The sequence below is a fragment of the Erpetoichthys calabaricus genome, chromosome 8 (assembly GCF_900747795.2).
Source record: "Erpetoichthys calabaricus chromosome 8, fErpCal1.3, whole genome shotgun sequence".
Lineage (NCBI taxonomy): Eukaryota > Metazoa > Chordata > Cladistia > Polypteriformes > Polypteridae > Erpetoichthys > Erpetoichthys calabaricus.
In genome coordinates, this window is record NC_041401.2 from 31,546,053 (window position 1) to 31,561,052 (window position 15,000).

General features: G+C 38.3%; 1 protein-coding gene across 1 annotated transcript in view; it reads left to right on the forward strand.

Annotated features, from left to right (window-relative positions):
- pla2r1 (phospholipase A2 receptor 1) overlaps window positions 1-15,000 on the forward strand; it is a 149,250-nt gene that overhangs the window by 58,971 nt on the left and 75,279 nt on the right. The window contains exons 12-14 of the mRNA XM_028806414.2: window positions 5,315-5,520; window positions 8,460-8,605; window positions 9,662-9,743. Of these exons, the coding sequence (XP_028662247.1) occupies window positions 5,315-5,520; window positions 8,460-8,605; window positions 9,662-9,743 (434 nt within the window). The remainder of the gene's footprint in view (window positions 1-5,314; window positions 5,521-8,459; window positions 8,606-9,661; window positions 9,744-15,000) is intronic.

Consider the following 15,000-nt stretch of genomic DNA (forward strand, 5'->3'; position numbering starts at 1 on the left):
CAACAGCTTCGGTGGCGCAACGATAAAACTGCTGACTGGTAATCAAAGCTTCACGGGTTCGATCCCGGACGAGTCTGTTTTGAGAAGTGAGCTGCTCGTATTCTTACTATTTTAGAATAAAAACATACAGTGTTAAATTCAATTTTTTTTCTATAAATTGTTCCAATACATCCTTTTCAGTTAATACACAGGGCAGGTGTTGCTGAGCTAGTCACAAGGTTAGAGACAGGTGTAAATTCAGGTGTAAGCTATAGCAAGGCAGCCCTGCATGATTTGGCTTGTTCTGATAATGTGAGAAACTCCTCTTTATTGAAGCAACTGATCATTGCAAAATGCTAAAAGAAGCTGTAGTCCAGAAAAATATTTGCATTCATTTGTAGCAACTGAGGCACAGAAAGTTTGAACTAGACATGGCTTTCAGCCACCTGTAGATGGGCAACAATCAACAACAGAGTTTTTGAAAGAAATATACAAGTCAGAAACAGATTTCAAAATTAATAATGAACATAGGAGTGACCAGACAAATGGTATAAAGCAAGGATAGTCTCAATGAATGTAGTAGCTAAAACAATATCACACAGAATTGGGGCATTACAGTAGATAGTTATATACAGTTGTAACAGCTCCTTTCAATGATAGCCCTCCTAACATACTGTCTGATAGGTAGGAGTTCATTCAGAGCAGGATTGATATATTAATTAAAGATCATCCACTCCATTCTGTAGTATTTATTGATGAATGTGTCAAAGAAAAAATACAAATTCATAAAACAAAGAATGAATGATAAGCAGGAGGCAAGGGTTCCAAAGGTTTCATAGAAGTTGAGTGACATGAGATTTTCTTGAAGGAAGAGAGAAAGAAACCAAAAGACAGAAGAGAGCTTAACATATTTATGAAGAGCACAAATAAGTCAAGGGAGATTACATGGAGGAGTGGAAATGGGAACTGAGTTAGTTATTAGCTTGTTGGATAGTAAGATAGATCCCATATAAGGAAGGGAGTGAATGAGGAAATTTACAACCTATGGCTGCCATTTACTTCTAAACCATGCTTGTGAGGTCCTTTTTAATTAGAAAAGTGGAAGTAGTTGAGACACTGAAAAGAGAAGGTAGGAGTAGGCCTGGGTGACATACTGAAAATGCACCGATACCAACAGTAAAAAGCTCACGCCCATCTAATTTTTGTTATGTTGGTATGTTTGGTAAAAGGTCTTTATCTTACTGTGTGCTTTCAGCAGCTCTCACTTTAAAAAAAAAAACTACAGAATTCAGTCCCACTCACAATTTCCATTCACATACTTCCGCCTCATCTGTTCCTCACTCTTCATTTAAAAAAACCGAGAGTGGTCTCCCTTAGACTTTCTCATATACTCATATGTGGGGATGGATATTTGAGGAGTAAACTGCAAGACAATGATTTTTTTTTTATATTATGTACATTAAAGAGCCATCAACAACAAATCAAATTAATAATATATTGAACAATTATTATAAAAGTAAAGTTGAATAAATCAGACTCTACAGCTGCATAAATAAAAGGTAAAGTACCACTTCCGATTAACGGAAATAGCCCTAAAGTTGATAGAAATCTACATTTTTTACCTAATACTTGTATGCAAAATTTGGTTGACCTAACTGAAGCGTAGTCAAGTTATTGTGTTTACATACACACATATGCGCACACACACACACAGACAGACATAATTCCAAAAATGGTATTTTCGGACTCAGGGAGGTCTAAAACGTAGAGATTCATTAAAATCTTGAAAGGGAATTTTTGGAGGATTCCAATACTTTCCCTATATTTGTAAATGAGAAAGTCAGGGGGGTCTAAAACATCTAGATTCAGCAAAATGTCGACAAAAAATCTTTGGACGAATTCAATCCTTTCCCTATACTTTGTATACGAGAAAGTAAAAAGGCAGGGGTGAGTTGAATACAAATGAGGACCAGCTGGTATCTAAATAAGATGGGGATATTCAGCAAACAGGATACTAAAACTTAAATGTAAACTCTGAAGAAGAAACATTGCTGTGACTAAACACTAGCAGTATGTTTCATCACTTGAAAATACAATCAAGTCATAGGATACATGTACAGCCCTAGGAAAGAAATTGACAAATGCACTCATGGTCAACATGAATTTCCAAATCATCAGTCTTTAAAACAAGTATTCTCTAGTACCACTCTACGCAAATGATTCACGCAGAAGGAACAACATAAAAATGTCATTGCATACTTCATTTCGAAAGTTCACAAGGAATGGAACGCATTAACTTTCTGTTTTTTAATAGTAAATCAGGGCAACTTTAATTTGACTTTTACTGTTAAACTTTACTCTGATCTTTTTTTCACAAAATATAGATTATTTCTAGGATATTATTGTTGAAAATGTATACAGTGATCCCCCACCTATCATGGAAGTTAGGATGAAAGATATATTTTGTAGAGACCCCTTGGGAGAGTTTAGCGGAATTAAAAAAATCTCAACTTTATTTTAAAAAAGGAAACTTCCTACCATTTACACATACAAGTAAGAATTTCACTGTATGCTGTACGTTTGACAATAATGAATATTCAGTCTGTTAATTATTAAAAATGTTATATGTGCAGTGTGCAGTATGTTAATGTTCCCTAGATGTTAAATAACTATTGTTGTTTGTTTTTCCACAAATTTTGACATTGAGGTGTGTGTGTCTGTAATAGTTTTGCTTATTTAAAAACATAACCTTTAACCATATTATTTAATACACAAGTTGAGATATGTAGGTGCCATGATAACTAAATGCTGTTTAAAAAGTAGCATTTTTGAACCAGCATTATTAAAGTATTATTAATTTATCCTTATTGATTTAAATATGTTAAATTATAGCAATATTTATTTGAGGTCATATCGCCCTGCACTAGGACAGGAATAGGGCAGAGGATGGGAAGTTAACAGATCACATTAAGTTAAACAATCATCCTAATTCCTCTCAGCAAAGAATTGTTTGACTTTGTCAGTCTGGACAATGCTAGTTGGGACAGAGTCCTTGTAAAAAAGACAGAATTTATAGAGAGGACAGGGATAATGGTAGGGTAGAAGAGAGTTAATTATCACACAGAAATATTTTTTTTATACAGTCACCGTTTGAATAACACACACTTTCATTTTTTAGTTGGTTTATTTAGCAATTACTTTTGACATGTTTCTGTATATGTGTTGTTTTGGAGTTTTGGAGTCTGTGCAAGAACATCCAAAGCGGTTACGTGGCATCTGAGTTTAACTGCTTTTTTCAGAGTCTTAAACACTGGCCTTGAGGAATGATAATATGTTCAGGTGTGAACAACAGCTGAAGAGTGATTGTTGTCTCTTATCAATAACTGGATTAAGTCTCCTTTCATCAGCTACAAATATTTTCTACTACCTGAGTTTATATTGCTTCTGTTCACCAGAACAGGTTACATACAGTATAACCATCTGTAAAGCCAAACTACAAGGATGACTGCATTAGGATCTTTTTTTCAAAAACAAACCGTAAGAGTTCTGAACTTGTTTTACACCCAGGAAAACAATCACTAATCAAAGAACTCTGAAGACAAGCCCCTTTGTAGATAGTAGCAGCAGATAAGTACCATCACCTCAGTGGATCATGTTTCTTGATTTTTATTAATCACTTTTTAGAATATATCCTAGCATTTTATTTGCCTTTTAATTGATTTTCAAAATTTTTTCAGTAATGAGCATGTTGTATCGGTGAACACCCCAAACACTTTCGAAAGGTTAGTTCTAAGGTCAGTGTCACGTATCTTGTATTTACAAGTAACATTCCTTTAACCTGTTTGCACTTGCTTTCAATAAGCTGCATTTTACATATATTTGCCCAGTTTCAAATATCATCTGGGCTACTTTGAATTGTTTTTGCTGCTGCTGCAGTATTATTTGCAATCCCTGTTTGGTAGAGTTTGGTACTATCTGTATATTCTGTCACTTTACACATTATACCAGAATGAGTCTTTTCAATCTACTGTACTGTGTATTTCAAGCATTAATGTTTATAGTGCAGATTCCTGAATGACTGCATTGATTACCTCACCCAACTGAGAACATTCTCTTCTCATCTGTAGCCTGAAATCCTGTGTCCTAAATTAGTGCTGATGCCAGTGGCTTAAATTTTTAGAATGTATTTGGTGTGGTGCCTAATCAAAGGCCTTAATAAACTGAAATATGTTTTTTGTTTTTGTCTTTTTAGAAAGGTCAATCAAATTGGTAGAGTTTTTGTAGAAATTGGCTGCCATTGCTTGTAATATTATTTTGTATACATCTAGTCTCCTAGTATTTTTCTGACTGTACTTTCCATGAGGTTTTTTTTGACTAAGGCATTCCTTTTAGTTCTTCTTTTGTAAAAAAAACTTCAGTAAACCATTTATTTTGTTCATTCTCCGTTTCTGTTCATTTTCATTGATTTCTAATGTGTATTTGTGAGACTTTTAACTTCATACATGGGGCTATTACTGGAGAGTTTAGCTTGTTGACTGTGAGATGCTCATGTCCAGGCTTTCACCTCTGGCTGGGTGACCAGTTTCATTTTTCCAATTTGTTGCCTAGTTGAACATCACCTTTTTAATATAACTGTATTTATTTATTTTTTAATAACTCGGCTTGTATTAGTTTTGTGTTCCCGGTACATTATCAGGTTATCTCCTCTGCTACTGATTCTAAACAATCAGTCTGTTCATGCATACAAATTAATGGCTGTAAAAAACACTACAGATACCTGGGCATAAATTCGATAAAAGCTTTACAGTTCATGAGGCCTTACTATCGCACTTCAAGTCCAAATTAATGCAAATATTAAACAAAGCCTACTGTGTATGTATGCTGGGTAGAGGCATGACACTTAACTCCTGCATCTGAATAGGCTTCTCAATATTATTTTTGACAATAAATTATGTTAATCTCCACAAAGTTATTTTGAATCAGATAAATGAGACTGCAGGTTAATGTTTTCAGCATGAGGTTTGTGTGTGTTTAGGAGTGCTTAACCATTTGATCCACAATCCCTTTCTTTGACTTCATTTTGTGGGCAGTTACAGCATACTATTTTATATAATATTAATTATTTATGATTTAGCAAATGTAGGCATCCTGTTCATACAAACCTAACTATTTAAAAATAAGAAAAGAACTGTTTTCAGTTAACCGTTTTTACCTAGATATGAACTTAAGGTGAGAGAACCACAAATATGAGAATAACAGTTATTTAAGTAATTCACATGACAGTTATTTTTCTCTATCATATGTAATTATGGAATGCATTTATTTTTTATTACAGCCAGTGCTGGTGGATGTGTGGCTATAGCTGGTGGCAACTTGCTTGGACGCTGGGAAGTTAAAGACTGCAAATCTTTCAAAGCTTTTTCAATATGTAAGAAGCCAATTGGCCCTTTGAAAGAATCTAAATTATCAGATAACATTAATGTATATGGACCTTGCCCAATTACTTGGGAGTCGAAGTCTGAATTACTTTATTGTTATAAGGTAATACAAATATAATTTATTTTCTTATTAATATTACCTGAGAATCATCAGAATTACGTCACTTAATGCTAAGTTTATTAGAATTGTAATGTGTTAATCTAAATTAAGATGGAATGCTAATCCATTTGATATTTTTTTTATTTGGGATTCCCTTAGGAGGTGGGAGAATATTAAAACTGTATTTTTTAGTTTTCATTGCAGTTTATCTCCATCCATCCATCCATCCATCCATCCATCCATCCACTTCCGCTTATCCGAGGTTGGGCCGCGGGGGCAGCAGCTTGAGCAGAGATGCCCAGACTTCCCTCTCTCCGGCCACTTCTTCTAGCTCTCCTGGGAGAATCCCAAGACGTTCCCAGGCCAGCCGGGAGACATAGTCCCTCCAGCATGTCCTGGGTCTTCCCCGGGGCCTCCTCCCGGTTGGACGTGCCCGGAATACCTCACCAGGGAGGCGTCCAGGAGGCATCCTGATAAGATGTCCGAGCCACCTCATCTGACTCCTATCGATGCGGAGGAGCAGGAGCTCTACTCTGAGCCCCTCCCGGATGACTGAACTTCTCACCCTATCTATAAGGGAGAGCCCAGACACCCTGCGGAGGAAACTCATTTCAGCCGTTTGTATTTGCGATCTCGTTCTTTCGGTCACTACCCATAGCTCATGACCATAGGTGAGGGTAGGAACATAGATCGACTGGTAAATTGAGAGCTTTGCCTTAGAGCTCTGCTCCTTTTTCACCACGACAGCCTGATGCAGAGCCCGCATCACTGCGGACGCCGCACCGATCCGCCTGTCGATCTCACGCTCCATTCTTCCCACACTTGTGAAGAAGACCCCAAGATACTTGAACTCCTCCATTTGAGGCAGGATCTCACTCCCAACCCTGAGAGGGCACTCCACCCTTTTCCGGCTGAGGACCATGGTCTCGGATTTGGAGGTGCTGATTCCCATCCCAGCTGCTTCACACTCAGCTGCGAACCGATCCAGAGAAGGCTGAAGATCACGGCCTGATGAAGCAAACAGAACAACATCATCTGCAAAAAGCAGTGACCCAATCCTGAGTCCACCAAACCGGACCCCCTCAACACCCTGGCTGCGCCTAGAAATTCTGTCCATAAAAGTTATGAACAGAATCGGTGACAAAGGGCAGCCCTGGCGGAGTCCAACTCTCACTGAAAACGGGTTCGACTTACTGCCGGCAATGCGGACCAAGCTCTGACACCGGTTGTACAGGGACCGAACAGCCCTTATCAGGGGGTCTGGTACCACATACTTCCGGACTGGTTGGGCGAACTCCCATGCACCCTCCAGGACTCTGCTAAGGGTGTAGAGCTGGTCCACTGTTCCGCGACCAGGACGAAAACCACACTGTTCCTCCTGAATCCGAGGTTCAACTATCTGACGGACCCTCCTCTCCAGAACCCCCGAATAGACTTTTCCAGGGAGGCTGAGGAGTGTGATCCCTCTGTAGTTGGAACACACCCTCTGGTCCCCCTTCTTAAAGAGGGAGAACACCACCCCGGTCTGCCAATCCAGAGGCACTGTCCCTGATGTCCATGCGATGTTGCAGAGACGTGTCAACCAAGACAGCCCTACAACATCCAGAGCCTTGAGGAACTCCGGGCATATCTCATCCACCCCCGGGGCCCTGCCACCAAGGAGTTTTTTGACCACCTCGGTGACCTCAGTCCCAGAGATGGGGGAGCCCACCTCCGAGTCCCCAGGCTCTGCTTCCTCATTGGAAGGCATGTTAGTGAGATTGAGGAGGTCTTCGAGGTACTACCCCCACCCCCCCCCCCGACCCAAAACGTCACGAGTCGAGGTCAGCAGCGCACCATCCCCACCATATACAGTGTTGACAGTGCACTGCTTCCCCCTCCTGAGACGCCGGACGGTGGACCAGAATCTCCTCAAAGCCGTCCGAAAGTCGTTCTCCATGGCCTCCCCAAACTCCTCCCATGCCCGAGTTTCTGCCTCCGCAACCACTGAAGCCACATTCCGCTTGGCCTGCCGGTACCTATTAGCTGCCTCCAGAGTCCCAGAGGACAAAAGGGACTGGTAGGACTCCTTCTTCAGCTTGACAGCATCCCTCACCGCCGGTGTCCACCAACGGGTCTGGGGATTGCCACCACTGAAAAAAAAGGCAGTTAGAAATCTATTTCAGTTAGAAATAATATTAGATAGATAGATAGATAGATAGATAGATAGATAGATAGATAGATAGATAGATAGATAGATAGATAGATACTTTATTAATCCCAATGGGAAATTCACATTATTTCTGTTTAATTAAAGAAGAGAGTATATTTTCCAGCAAAAATATCTCATCAAAGTATTTTTTTCATCCTTACCACAATAAGAGTAATGTCTAATTAAAACCCAGCCTAGAAATCTAAACCATTATTTTGCAGGCCACATTGATGCAGATCCCAACATTTAGCTTCACAATCCTAATTTATAATTGCTAGTCTATATAAAATTTGTCTTTGGGTTATGGGAAGGACCGTCAATCAAAATTATATTGAAGTTAAAGTGTTCAGTGATATTATTCTGCTGAGTCACTGTGCCCACACACTTATTCCTTACAAAATAAGGAATTAAATTTATAAAAATAATTATTGTTTTTTTTTTTTACACAGTTTATGTTGATAAAGTATAATTCTAAGCATTGTCCTGGATTGAGCTTGTATTTTTTGGTTATGAGATTTTGCACGTCCACATCCTCAAATGGTTTGTATTTAATTCTGCATTTCTGTAATGGTGGCTTGCTGTGCTGAATTTTCAAATTGGTGCAAGTCAAATTTAAGATATTCATTAAATTTGATTAAAAAATTTTTTTTCTTGTTCTATTTTAAATTTAGTCATTGTTCTTTAGATAATAAGAATCACTTTTAAGGTTAGGTGTAATTTTTATACTTTCATTTATTTCAAAAATTTCCAGGTATTTCACAGTGAGAAAGTACTTTTGAAGAGATCATGGGATGAAGCCAATTTTTTTTGTCAGGCTCTTGGAGCCAACCTTGTTAGTTTCAGTCATCATGAGGAGGAAAGATTTGTGGCAGAGTTTTTGAAGAATATTTTTGAAAGGTAATTACAGCTGCACACTTTAGGACTAATGTTGCATCTTCAAGAACTAATGAAATTTTCAAACTAGCATAATAAGGACACTGCGGTGGGTTGGCACCCTGCCCAGGATTGGTTCCCTGCCTTGTGCCCTGTGTTGGCTGGGATTGGCTCCAGCAGACCCCCGCGACCCTGTCTTCGGATTCAGCGGGTTGGAAAATGGATGGATAATAAGGACATCTGTATGAAGAATGAAACAAAAGTGATTTATTTTTGGATTATAACCTTAATATAGGGGGCATCCTTTAAAACAAAATAGGCAATAATTTAAATCCTTGTTCAACTTAACACATTGTGCAGGTTTTTAAAAATTGTTTTAAGTGCTCTTGCTCTTTACTCTTGTCATCTTGTCAAAGGCTGTAACTTGTGTAGGTGTGTCTTTTTAAATCAAGTTTGTACATTTGTGCCTTTTTTTTTCAACTTCAAAAATGAAATTGGATTCTTCGTTTAAGAGTGTCCTCTGTGTTTGCAGTATGTACTGTGTTTGTACAGGAAACAATTGGCATTTCCCTGAGATTTTTTCTACTCCTTAAACTCTGTATCTAATGGTTTGGCTCTGACACATAGGAATGTTTGTTTGTTTAAATAATTTTGATCAGATTGTCTTTTGGGGCTTCATCTTTAGGTTCACATAGATGTCTGAGTAGTCCAGTCCAGGATTCACAACTCCTCTTGCAGTGTTAATAGATGTTTCCAAGAGTATCTTTTAGGTATTGGTATTATGGATGTCATCATTCTTCTTTTGCCATATTACAGTAGATAGTCTCAATGTACAAGGATCTTTTTGTGTGCCTGCTCCCTTTCACAATAAGTCAAAATCAAGTAACTTTGGATTTAAAAATTGCATTTTCTTCTGTCAGCTTGCTAGTCCGTTACAGAGAGCTTTAAAAAATTCCAAATTCTGCTTAAATCACTACTATTTCAGTGCTTTTCTAAGTGTGCTTTCTGTCTCATTTACACTTTCCTGATAATACTGTTTAATTATAACAAAGTTAATTAGTCCTTTTTCTCCTTCTTCAGTGAAGAACGATGGTTCTGGGTTGGATTTAATAAAAGAAGTCCTGATGCAGGGGGTGCATGGGAATGGTCTGATGGCACTGCAGTAAGTACAAAAATAAATTAGTAAAACTGCTATTTTTTTCTCAAGTAAATCTGTGTTAATTTGTATTTTACAGTTTTCTGACAGCTAGTACATTGGATCAGATTTGTCTTATGTTTGAAACACTATTTCTGAACATCATTACTGCAATATTTGTCTGAAAATTATGCTTTACATTATGAGAAATACATTTTTGTAAAATTATTATGTAACAATTAATGTGCAATCCACCGTAATAGTAAGGCTTTAAAGAAAGAAAGAGAACGAATGAACAAACTTTATATGTCCCTGAGGTAAATTTGGAATTTTTTAACACAGAGTAGTCTATAAAATATCTGTGTGTGTGTCAATTGTAGAAAATACGTAAGTAGTACTGTGAGTGGGTGCACATAGCTGTCTGCTACATCCTACTAGTGGTTAATTAAGTTGAAGATGATCAGAGTGGACATGATCACAAAACCTGTGGTATGCAGTGGTTTCGTGTGTGTGTGTTTGTGTGCATATTTATGTGTTTATTTTGATGAAATGATTGAGTCTCTGCATGCCAAAATGACCAAGGGAGACCGTAATTGTCGAAATTGTATTTGTAACTGTATTTGACTTGTCCATCACACACTTACCTGCACATTACACTTTATATTTCTATTCTGTTTTTATACTTTATACTGCCTCTGTTACTTATTATCTATCTGCTTATTATTTATGTTTATCTTGATATGTTGGTTTTGTCATTTTGTGTGGACAGCAAAGAAAGAATTTCATTGTACAGGGAAACATGTTTCATTACTGTGAACATGACAATAAACTTTGAACTTGAAATGTATGAGTCTACATGTGCCAAACAAAAGAGTGGGAAATACCGCAAAACATTTTGCCACTGGTTGTCCATGCGCATTTCATTGTGAAAAGTATAATCGACTCTTTTTTTAATGAGCTTAGTCGCACAGGGGTCTGTGAGGTTCTTAATCCTTGCTTGTGTGTATGTATGTATGTATGTAAGTATGTGTGTGTATATATAAGTAGCATCCCGGTGAGGGTGAAGCCTAGAGGAAAAAGGACTGTTGAGTCTAGCGGGGAGTGCAGGGAGTGACGTGGAGGCCTGCCGTCAGGGATGTCCATCCATCCATCCATCCATCCTCTTCCACTTATCTGAGGTCGGGTCGCGGGGGCAGCAGCTTGAGCAGAGATGCCCAGACTTCCCTCTCCCCGGCCACTTCTTCTAGCTCTTCCGGGGTAATCCCGAGGCAGTCCCAGGCCAGCTGGGAGACGTAGTCCCTCCAGCGTGTCCTGGGTCTTCCCCGGGGCCTCCTCCCGGTTGGACGTGCCCGGTATACCTCACCAGGGAGGCATCCAGGAGGCATCCTGATCAGATGCCTGAGCCACCTCGTCTGACTCCTCTCGATGCGGAGGAGCAGCGGCTCTACTCTGAGCCCCTCCCGGATGACTGAGCTTCTTACCGTATCTTTAAGGGAAAGCCCAGACATCCTGCGGAGGAAACTCATTTCAGCCGTTTGTATTCGCGATCTCGTTCTTTTGGTCACTACCCATAGCTCATGACCATAGGTGAGGGTAGGAGCGTAGATCGACTGGTAAATTGAGAGCTTCGCCTTGCGGCTCAGCTCCTTTTTCACCATGACAGACCGATGCAGAGCCCGCATCACTGCGGATGCCGCACTGATCCCCTGAGATACTCGTCAGGGATGTGATTGACAGTAAAAGGAAAAGAGGGGTTGGTTCCCTGAGCAGAGGGACAGAGGAATGGACGTGGGGATTTCTGGATGGTTCAGTGGATAATTGTAAATAGTTCTTGTTTTTTTTTGTTTTATAGTCATGTATTCTTCTTAGACAGTTACAAGTAAAATGTTTTGCAATCACTTCTTTGTCTTGCGTGTCTTCCTTTTTGAACCTGTTACGGTGAGGTTACAACTATATATATTAAGTTTGCCAAAGAAAAAATCAGAAACTTGGGTCAAAGTATCTTTGAAACAAACCACATATCCAGGAAGAAACACATAATTTCAGTGTCCAAAAAATCAGTAATCACTTTTATCTTGTGGACATGTGAGCATATGGACAATCAGTTTCCAGTCAAAGAATTGAAAGATTAGTTTGTCTTTGATTTGGAATGTTTCTCTGCACCTGAAAATCTGAAAAATGTTTCATTTGGATTTTAACAGTGTGGCATCTGGCTGGGGGTGGTACCCAGCCAGGACACCCAGGAAGACCGGAGGAGGGCTTGTGCCTCCTCCAGACCACGAGGGGGCGACTGTCCTGGTTCCTTTGGGGGCCACGGGTACGGAGCTGGGAAGCTCAACCCTGTAGGGGCCCGTGGTTGCCGACAGGGGGCACCCCCATGCCTGGAGAGCCCTGGACCGCAGCACTTCCGCCACACCAGGAAGTGCGGGGGGTCGGTGGGGGGGTGTGGAGACGAGTGGGGACACCCGGCAGCCTAATGTAGTGAAAAGATCATTCAAAATTACTACTAATGACACCAATGTAATATTTAAAAAGTATAGTGACTAATGTTCATTACAGTTCTTCTCTGTTATTACCACATTTGGGAACTTGGTATACCTTGTAACAGCAAGACATTTTGACAGGAGTATTAAGATATTAATCATAACACAGTTAATTATGTAGTGCCTATTAAAGCATCTTTTTGTCTTCAACACCCAAGTTTTATGTTTTGTGACATCAGACAAGTACTGTCAAAACCTAAAACATATGCAAAAATGGCATTGATTAGCTGTGCTTTTATCATTTTAAAACACAGTGCATCAGTCTTCACAAATACACTGCAACAATATCAGATCTTTTTGAGATATGTCTTTCTTCTCATAACAAACATCAGCTGATTTTGAAGGGCAGCATGGACTTTTAGTGGCAGGTCATTCATTCTTATGTGTAGTGATAGGGCAAATGGCTATAAAAATGTATTGGGGTGGCAGTTTTGTAAGTAATTCAAAGGACCTGCACATAGTTGTAAAATTTGCATGATAGATTTAATTAGCATATTAGTTTTGCAGGTGCATTTAGTCTGGAATTATTAGTGTAAATGAGTTAGACTAGGTAGCATAAAGGTCTTTGTAAGATTGATGGAAACAAAATTATTGAATTATTTAATTTAAAACTAAATTTAAAGCAAATCTACTGTAGCAGTTTGGGGTGTGAAAGCAGCAGAGATTTAAAAAACTCAACAGATATCATGCCAGTTTTATTTAGCACCAATGCTAGGATTCCTTAGCTTCTTATCTCCTGCCAGCAGGAGCAATGGTAAAAACGCTCTGCTATAGATTATAAAACATGGCAGCATGCATCTTCAGGTAATTTAAGATTAGCAGGGAAGATGTTAAAATGTGAATGCAGAAAATTAATCTTAGCACATGTTGTACATCATGGTGTTGTATGCTTGAATCATGTTGTTAAACAGCTAAGCATAGTTTAGTGACTTGTAGTTGAAAAGAAAATTCACAAACCACATCCTTGAATGCCTTCTGGCCCCACTAGCAGATCTTCAAACTGCTTGTCGTCGATGGCACATTTGATTTGTGAACCAAAAAATGTCTTCCTTAACCTTGGTATCAGTTATTCATGGAAACATTTGTCTCAAATATTAAAGTCTTTCACCTTTTTTATTTTTCACTGTCATGGAATCTTTCATCAGTCTAAGTCCAGAGTAAGCAACAATATCTTTGTTGGTTGATAAGTGGTTTATGTGCAACATATTTCTGCCCTGGATCTAAATATTCATACACATCAATCCAGCCCTGGCTTGCATTCTTAATATGGAGAGAAAAAAAACTGTAAGTAGCATTGGCGGAAGAAACATGCTTTGTTCTGAATTTTGCCATGTTACTAACATAAGAAGCAGCTATTGGTACATTACATTCTGGGCATGGAAGTCATAAATGTATCAATTTTAGTGAGTATAGCCAAGTTTTAAACTTTTTACTTGTACTTTTTTTGTACTTGTACCTTTTTTTCTGGACTTACTCAATTGTCCTCATTATAGGAAAACAGTATTTCACAACAACATTAAAAATATATGCAGTTTACAGTATATTATGTGTAACAAGAAACAGAGTATCACACATCATTGACAGAATCTGTTTAAAACAACACATTCAATGAAAAGTAGACATTTCTGTAAACTTACATAAAACAGTAAGTATTCAAAATACTAAAATATACTTGTCTTGGTCCACAGTAACTCAAAGTATTGGTTTAGTATTTAAATCTAAAAGAAGAAGCATCAGGTAATTAAAAAAAATGACAAAATTCTTGAAAATTCTAAACAACGGGTTTAAATAGAGCAGTACATAATGGATATCTGGATTTGGTAGATTTGCTTTGGCAAAATTCAACTTGGATGATATTTCAGCATTTAATCCCAGAATTAAATATATGCACATGAAAGCAAAATGGACTTAATACATTGGCCTGCCTTTTTTCCGGCAACAGCTTTCATTCCTTTCAGTATCTCCATGAACACTGTAATATCTCATATAAAGAATTTTATAAATATCTTCAGCTACGCAGCTGTATTAACTACCGCTGTGTTGAACCTATTAAAAGCACTACCTCCTTTGCACGATGGTTTGCAGATCCTTCTTCTAAAACTAAAGGAATTAAAACACTTTATCCATGACTGGATAACTGAAATCAATTTTCAAAATATAAATCTATCCTAAAATGGGAAAGACATCTGAACCATGCTTTTTCTGATGAGCAGTGGCTCTTGGCCTTGACTAAATTACACAAATCTACACATAGCATTAAACATATAGAACTTAGCCTGAAGATAATCTATAGATGGCATCTTACTCCTGTGAAATTAGCTAAAGCCTATTCAAACTGTTCACCTTTATGCTGGAGGCAGTGTGGCAAAAATGGTACTCTTATGCATTTGTGTTGGCCTTGTAAATCAATTTATCATTATTGGCTGGCAGTTCAGAAATTTCTTTCATACTCTTTAAAACTGAATGTTACATTAACTCCTCTGTTGGCTTTGCTTGGATTGGGGATAATCAAGTATAAACCAAATTGTCACACTTTTATTTTACAAACGTTATTTGCAGCAAGACTGATTATAGCTTGACAGTGGAAATTATCTATTACCTTAAAAATATCTGACGTCTTGGAAGAAATAGATCTCTGTACTTCTTTTAAAAAATGATTATAATTAAAAATGATACCTTCCCTAAATATGAAAAGGCTGGGTTGTACTGGTATAAAAGCCTATATATTAAATAAAGATGTT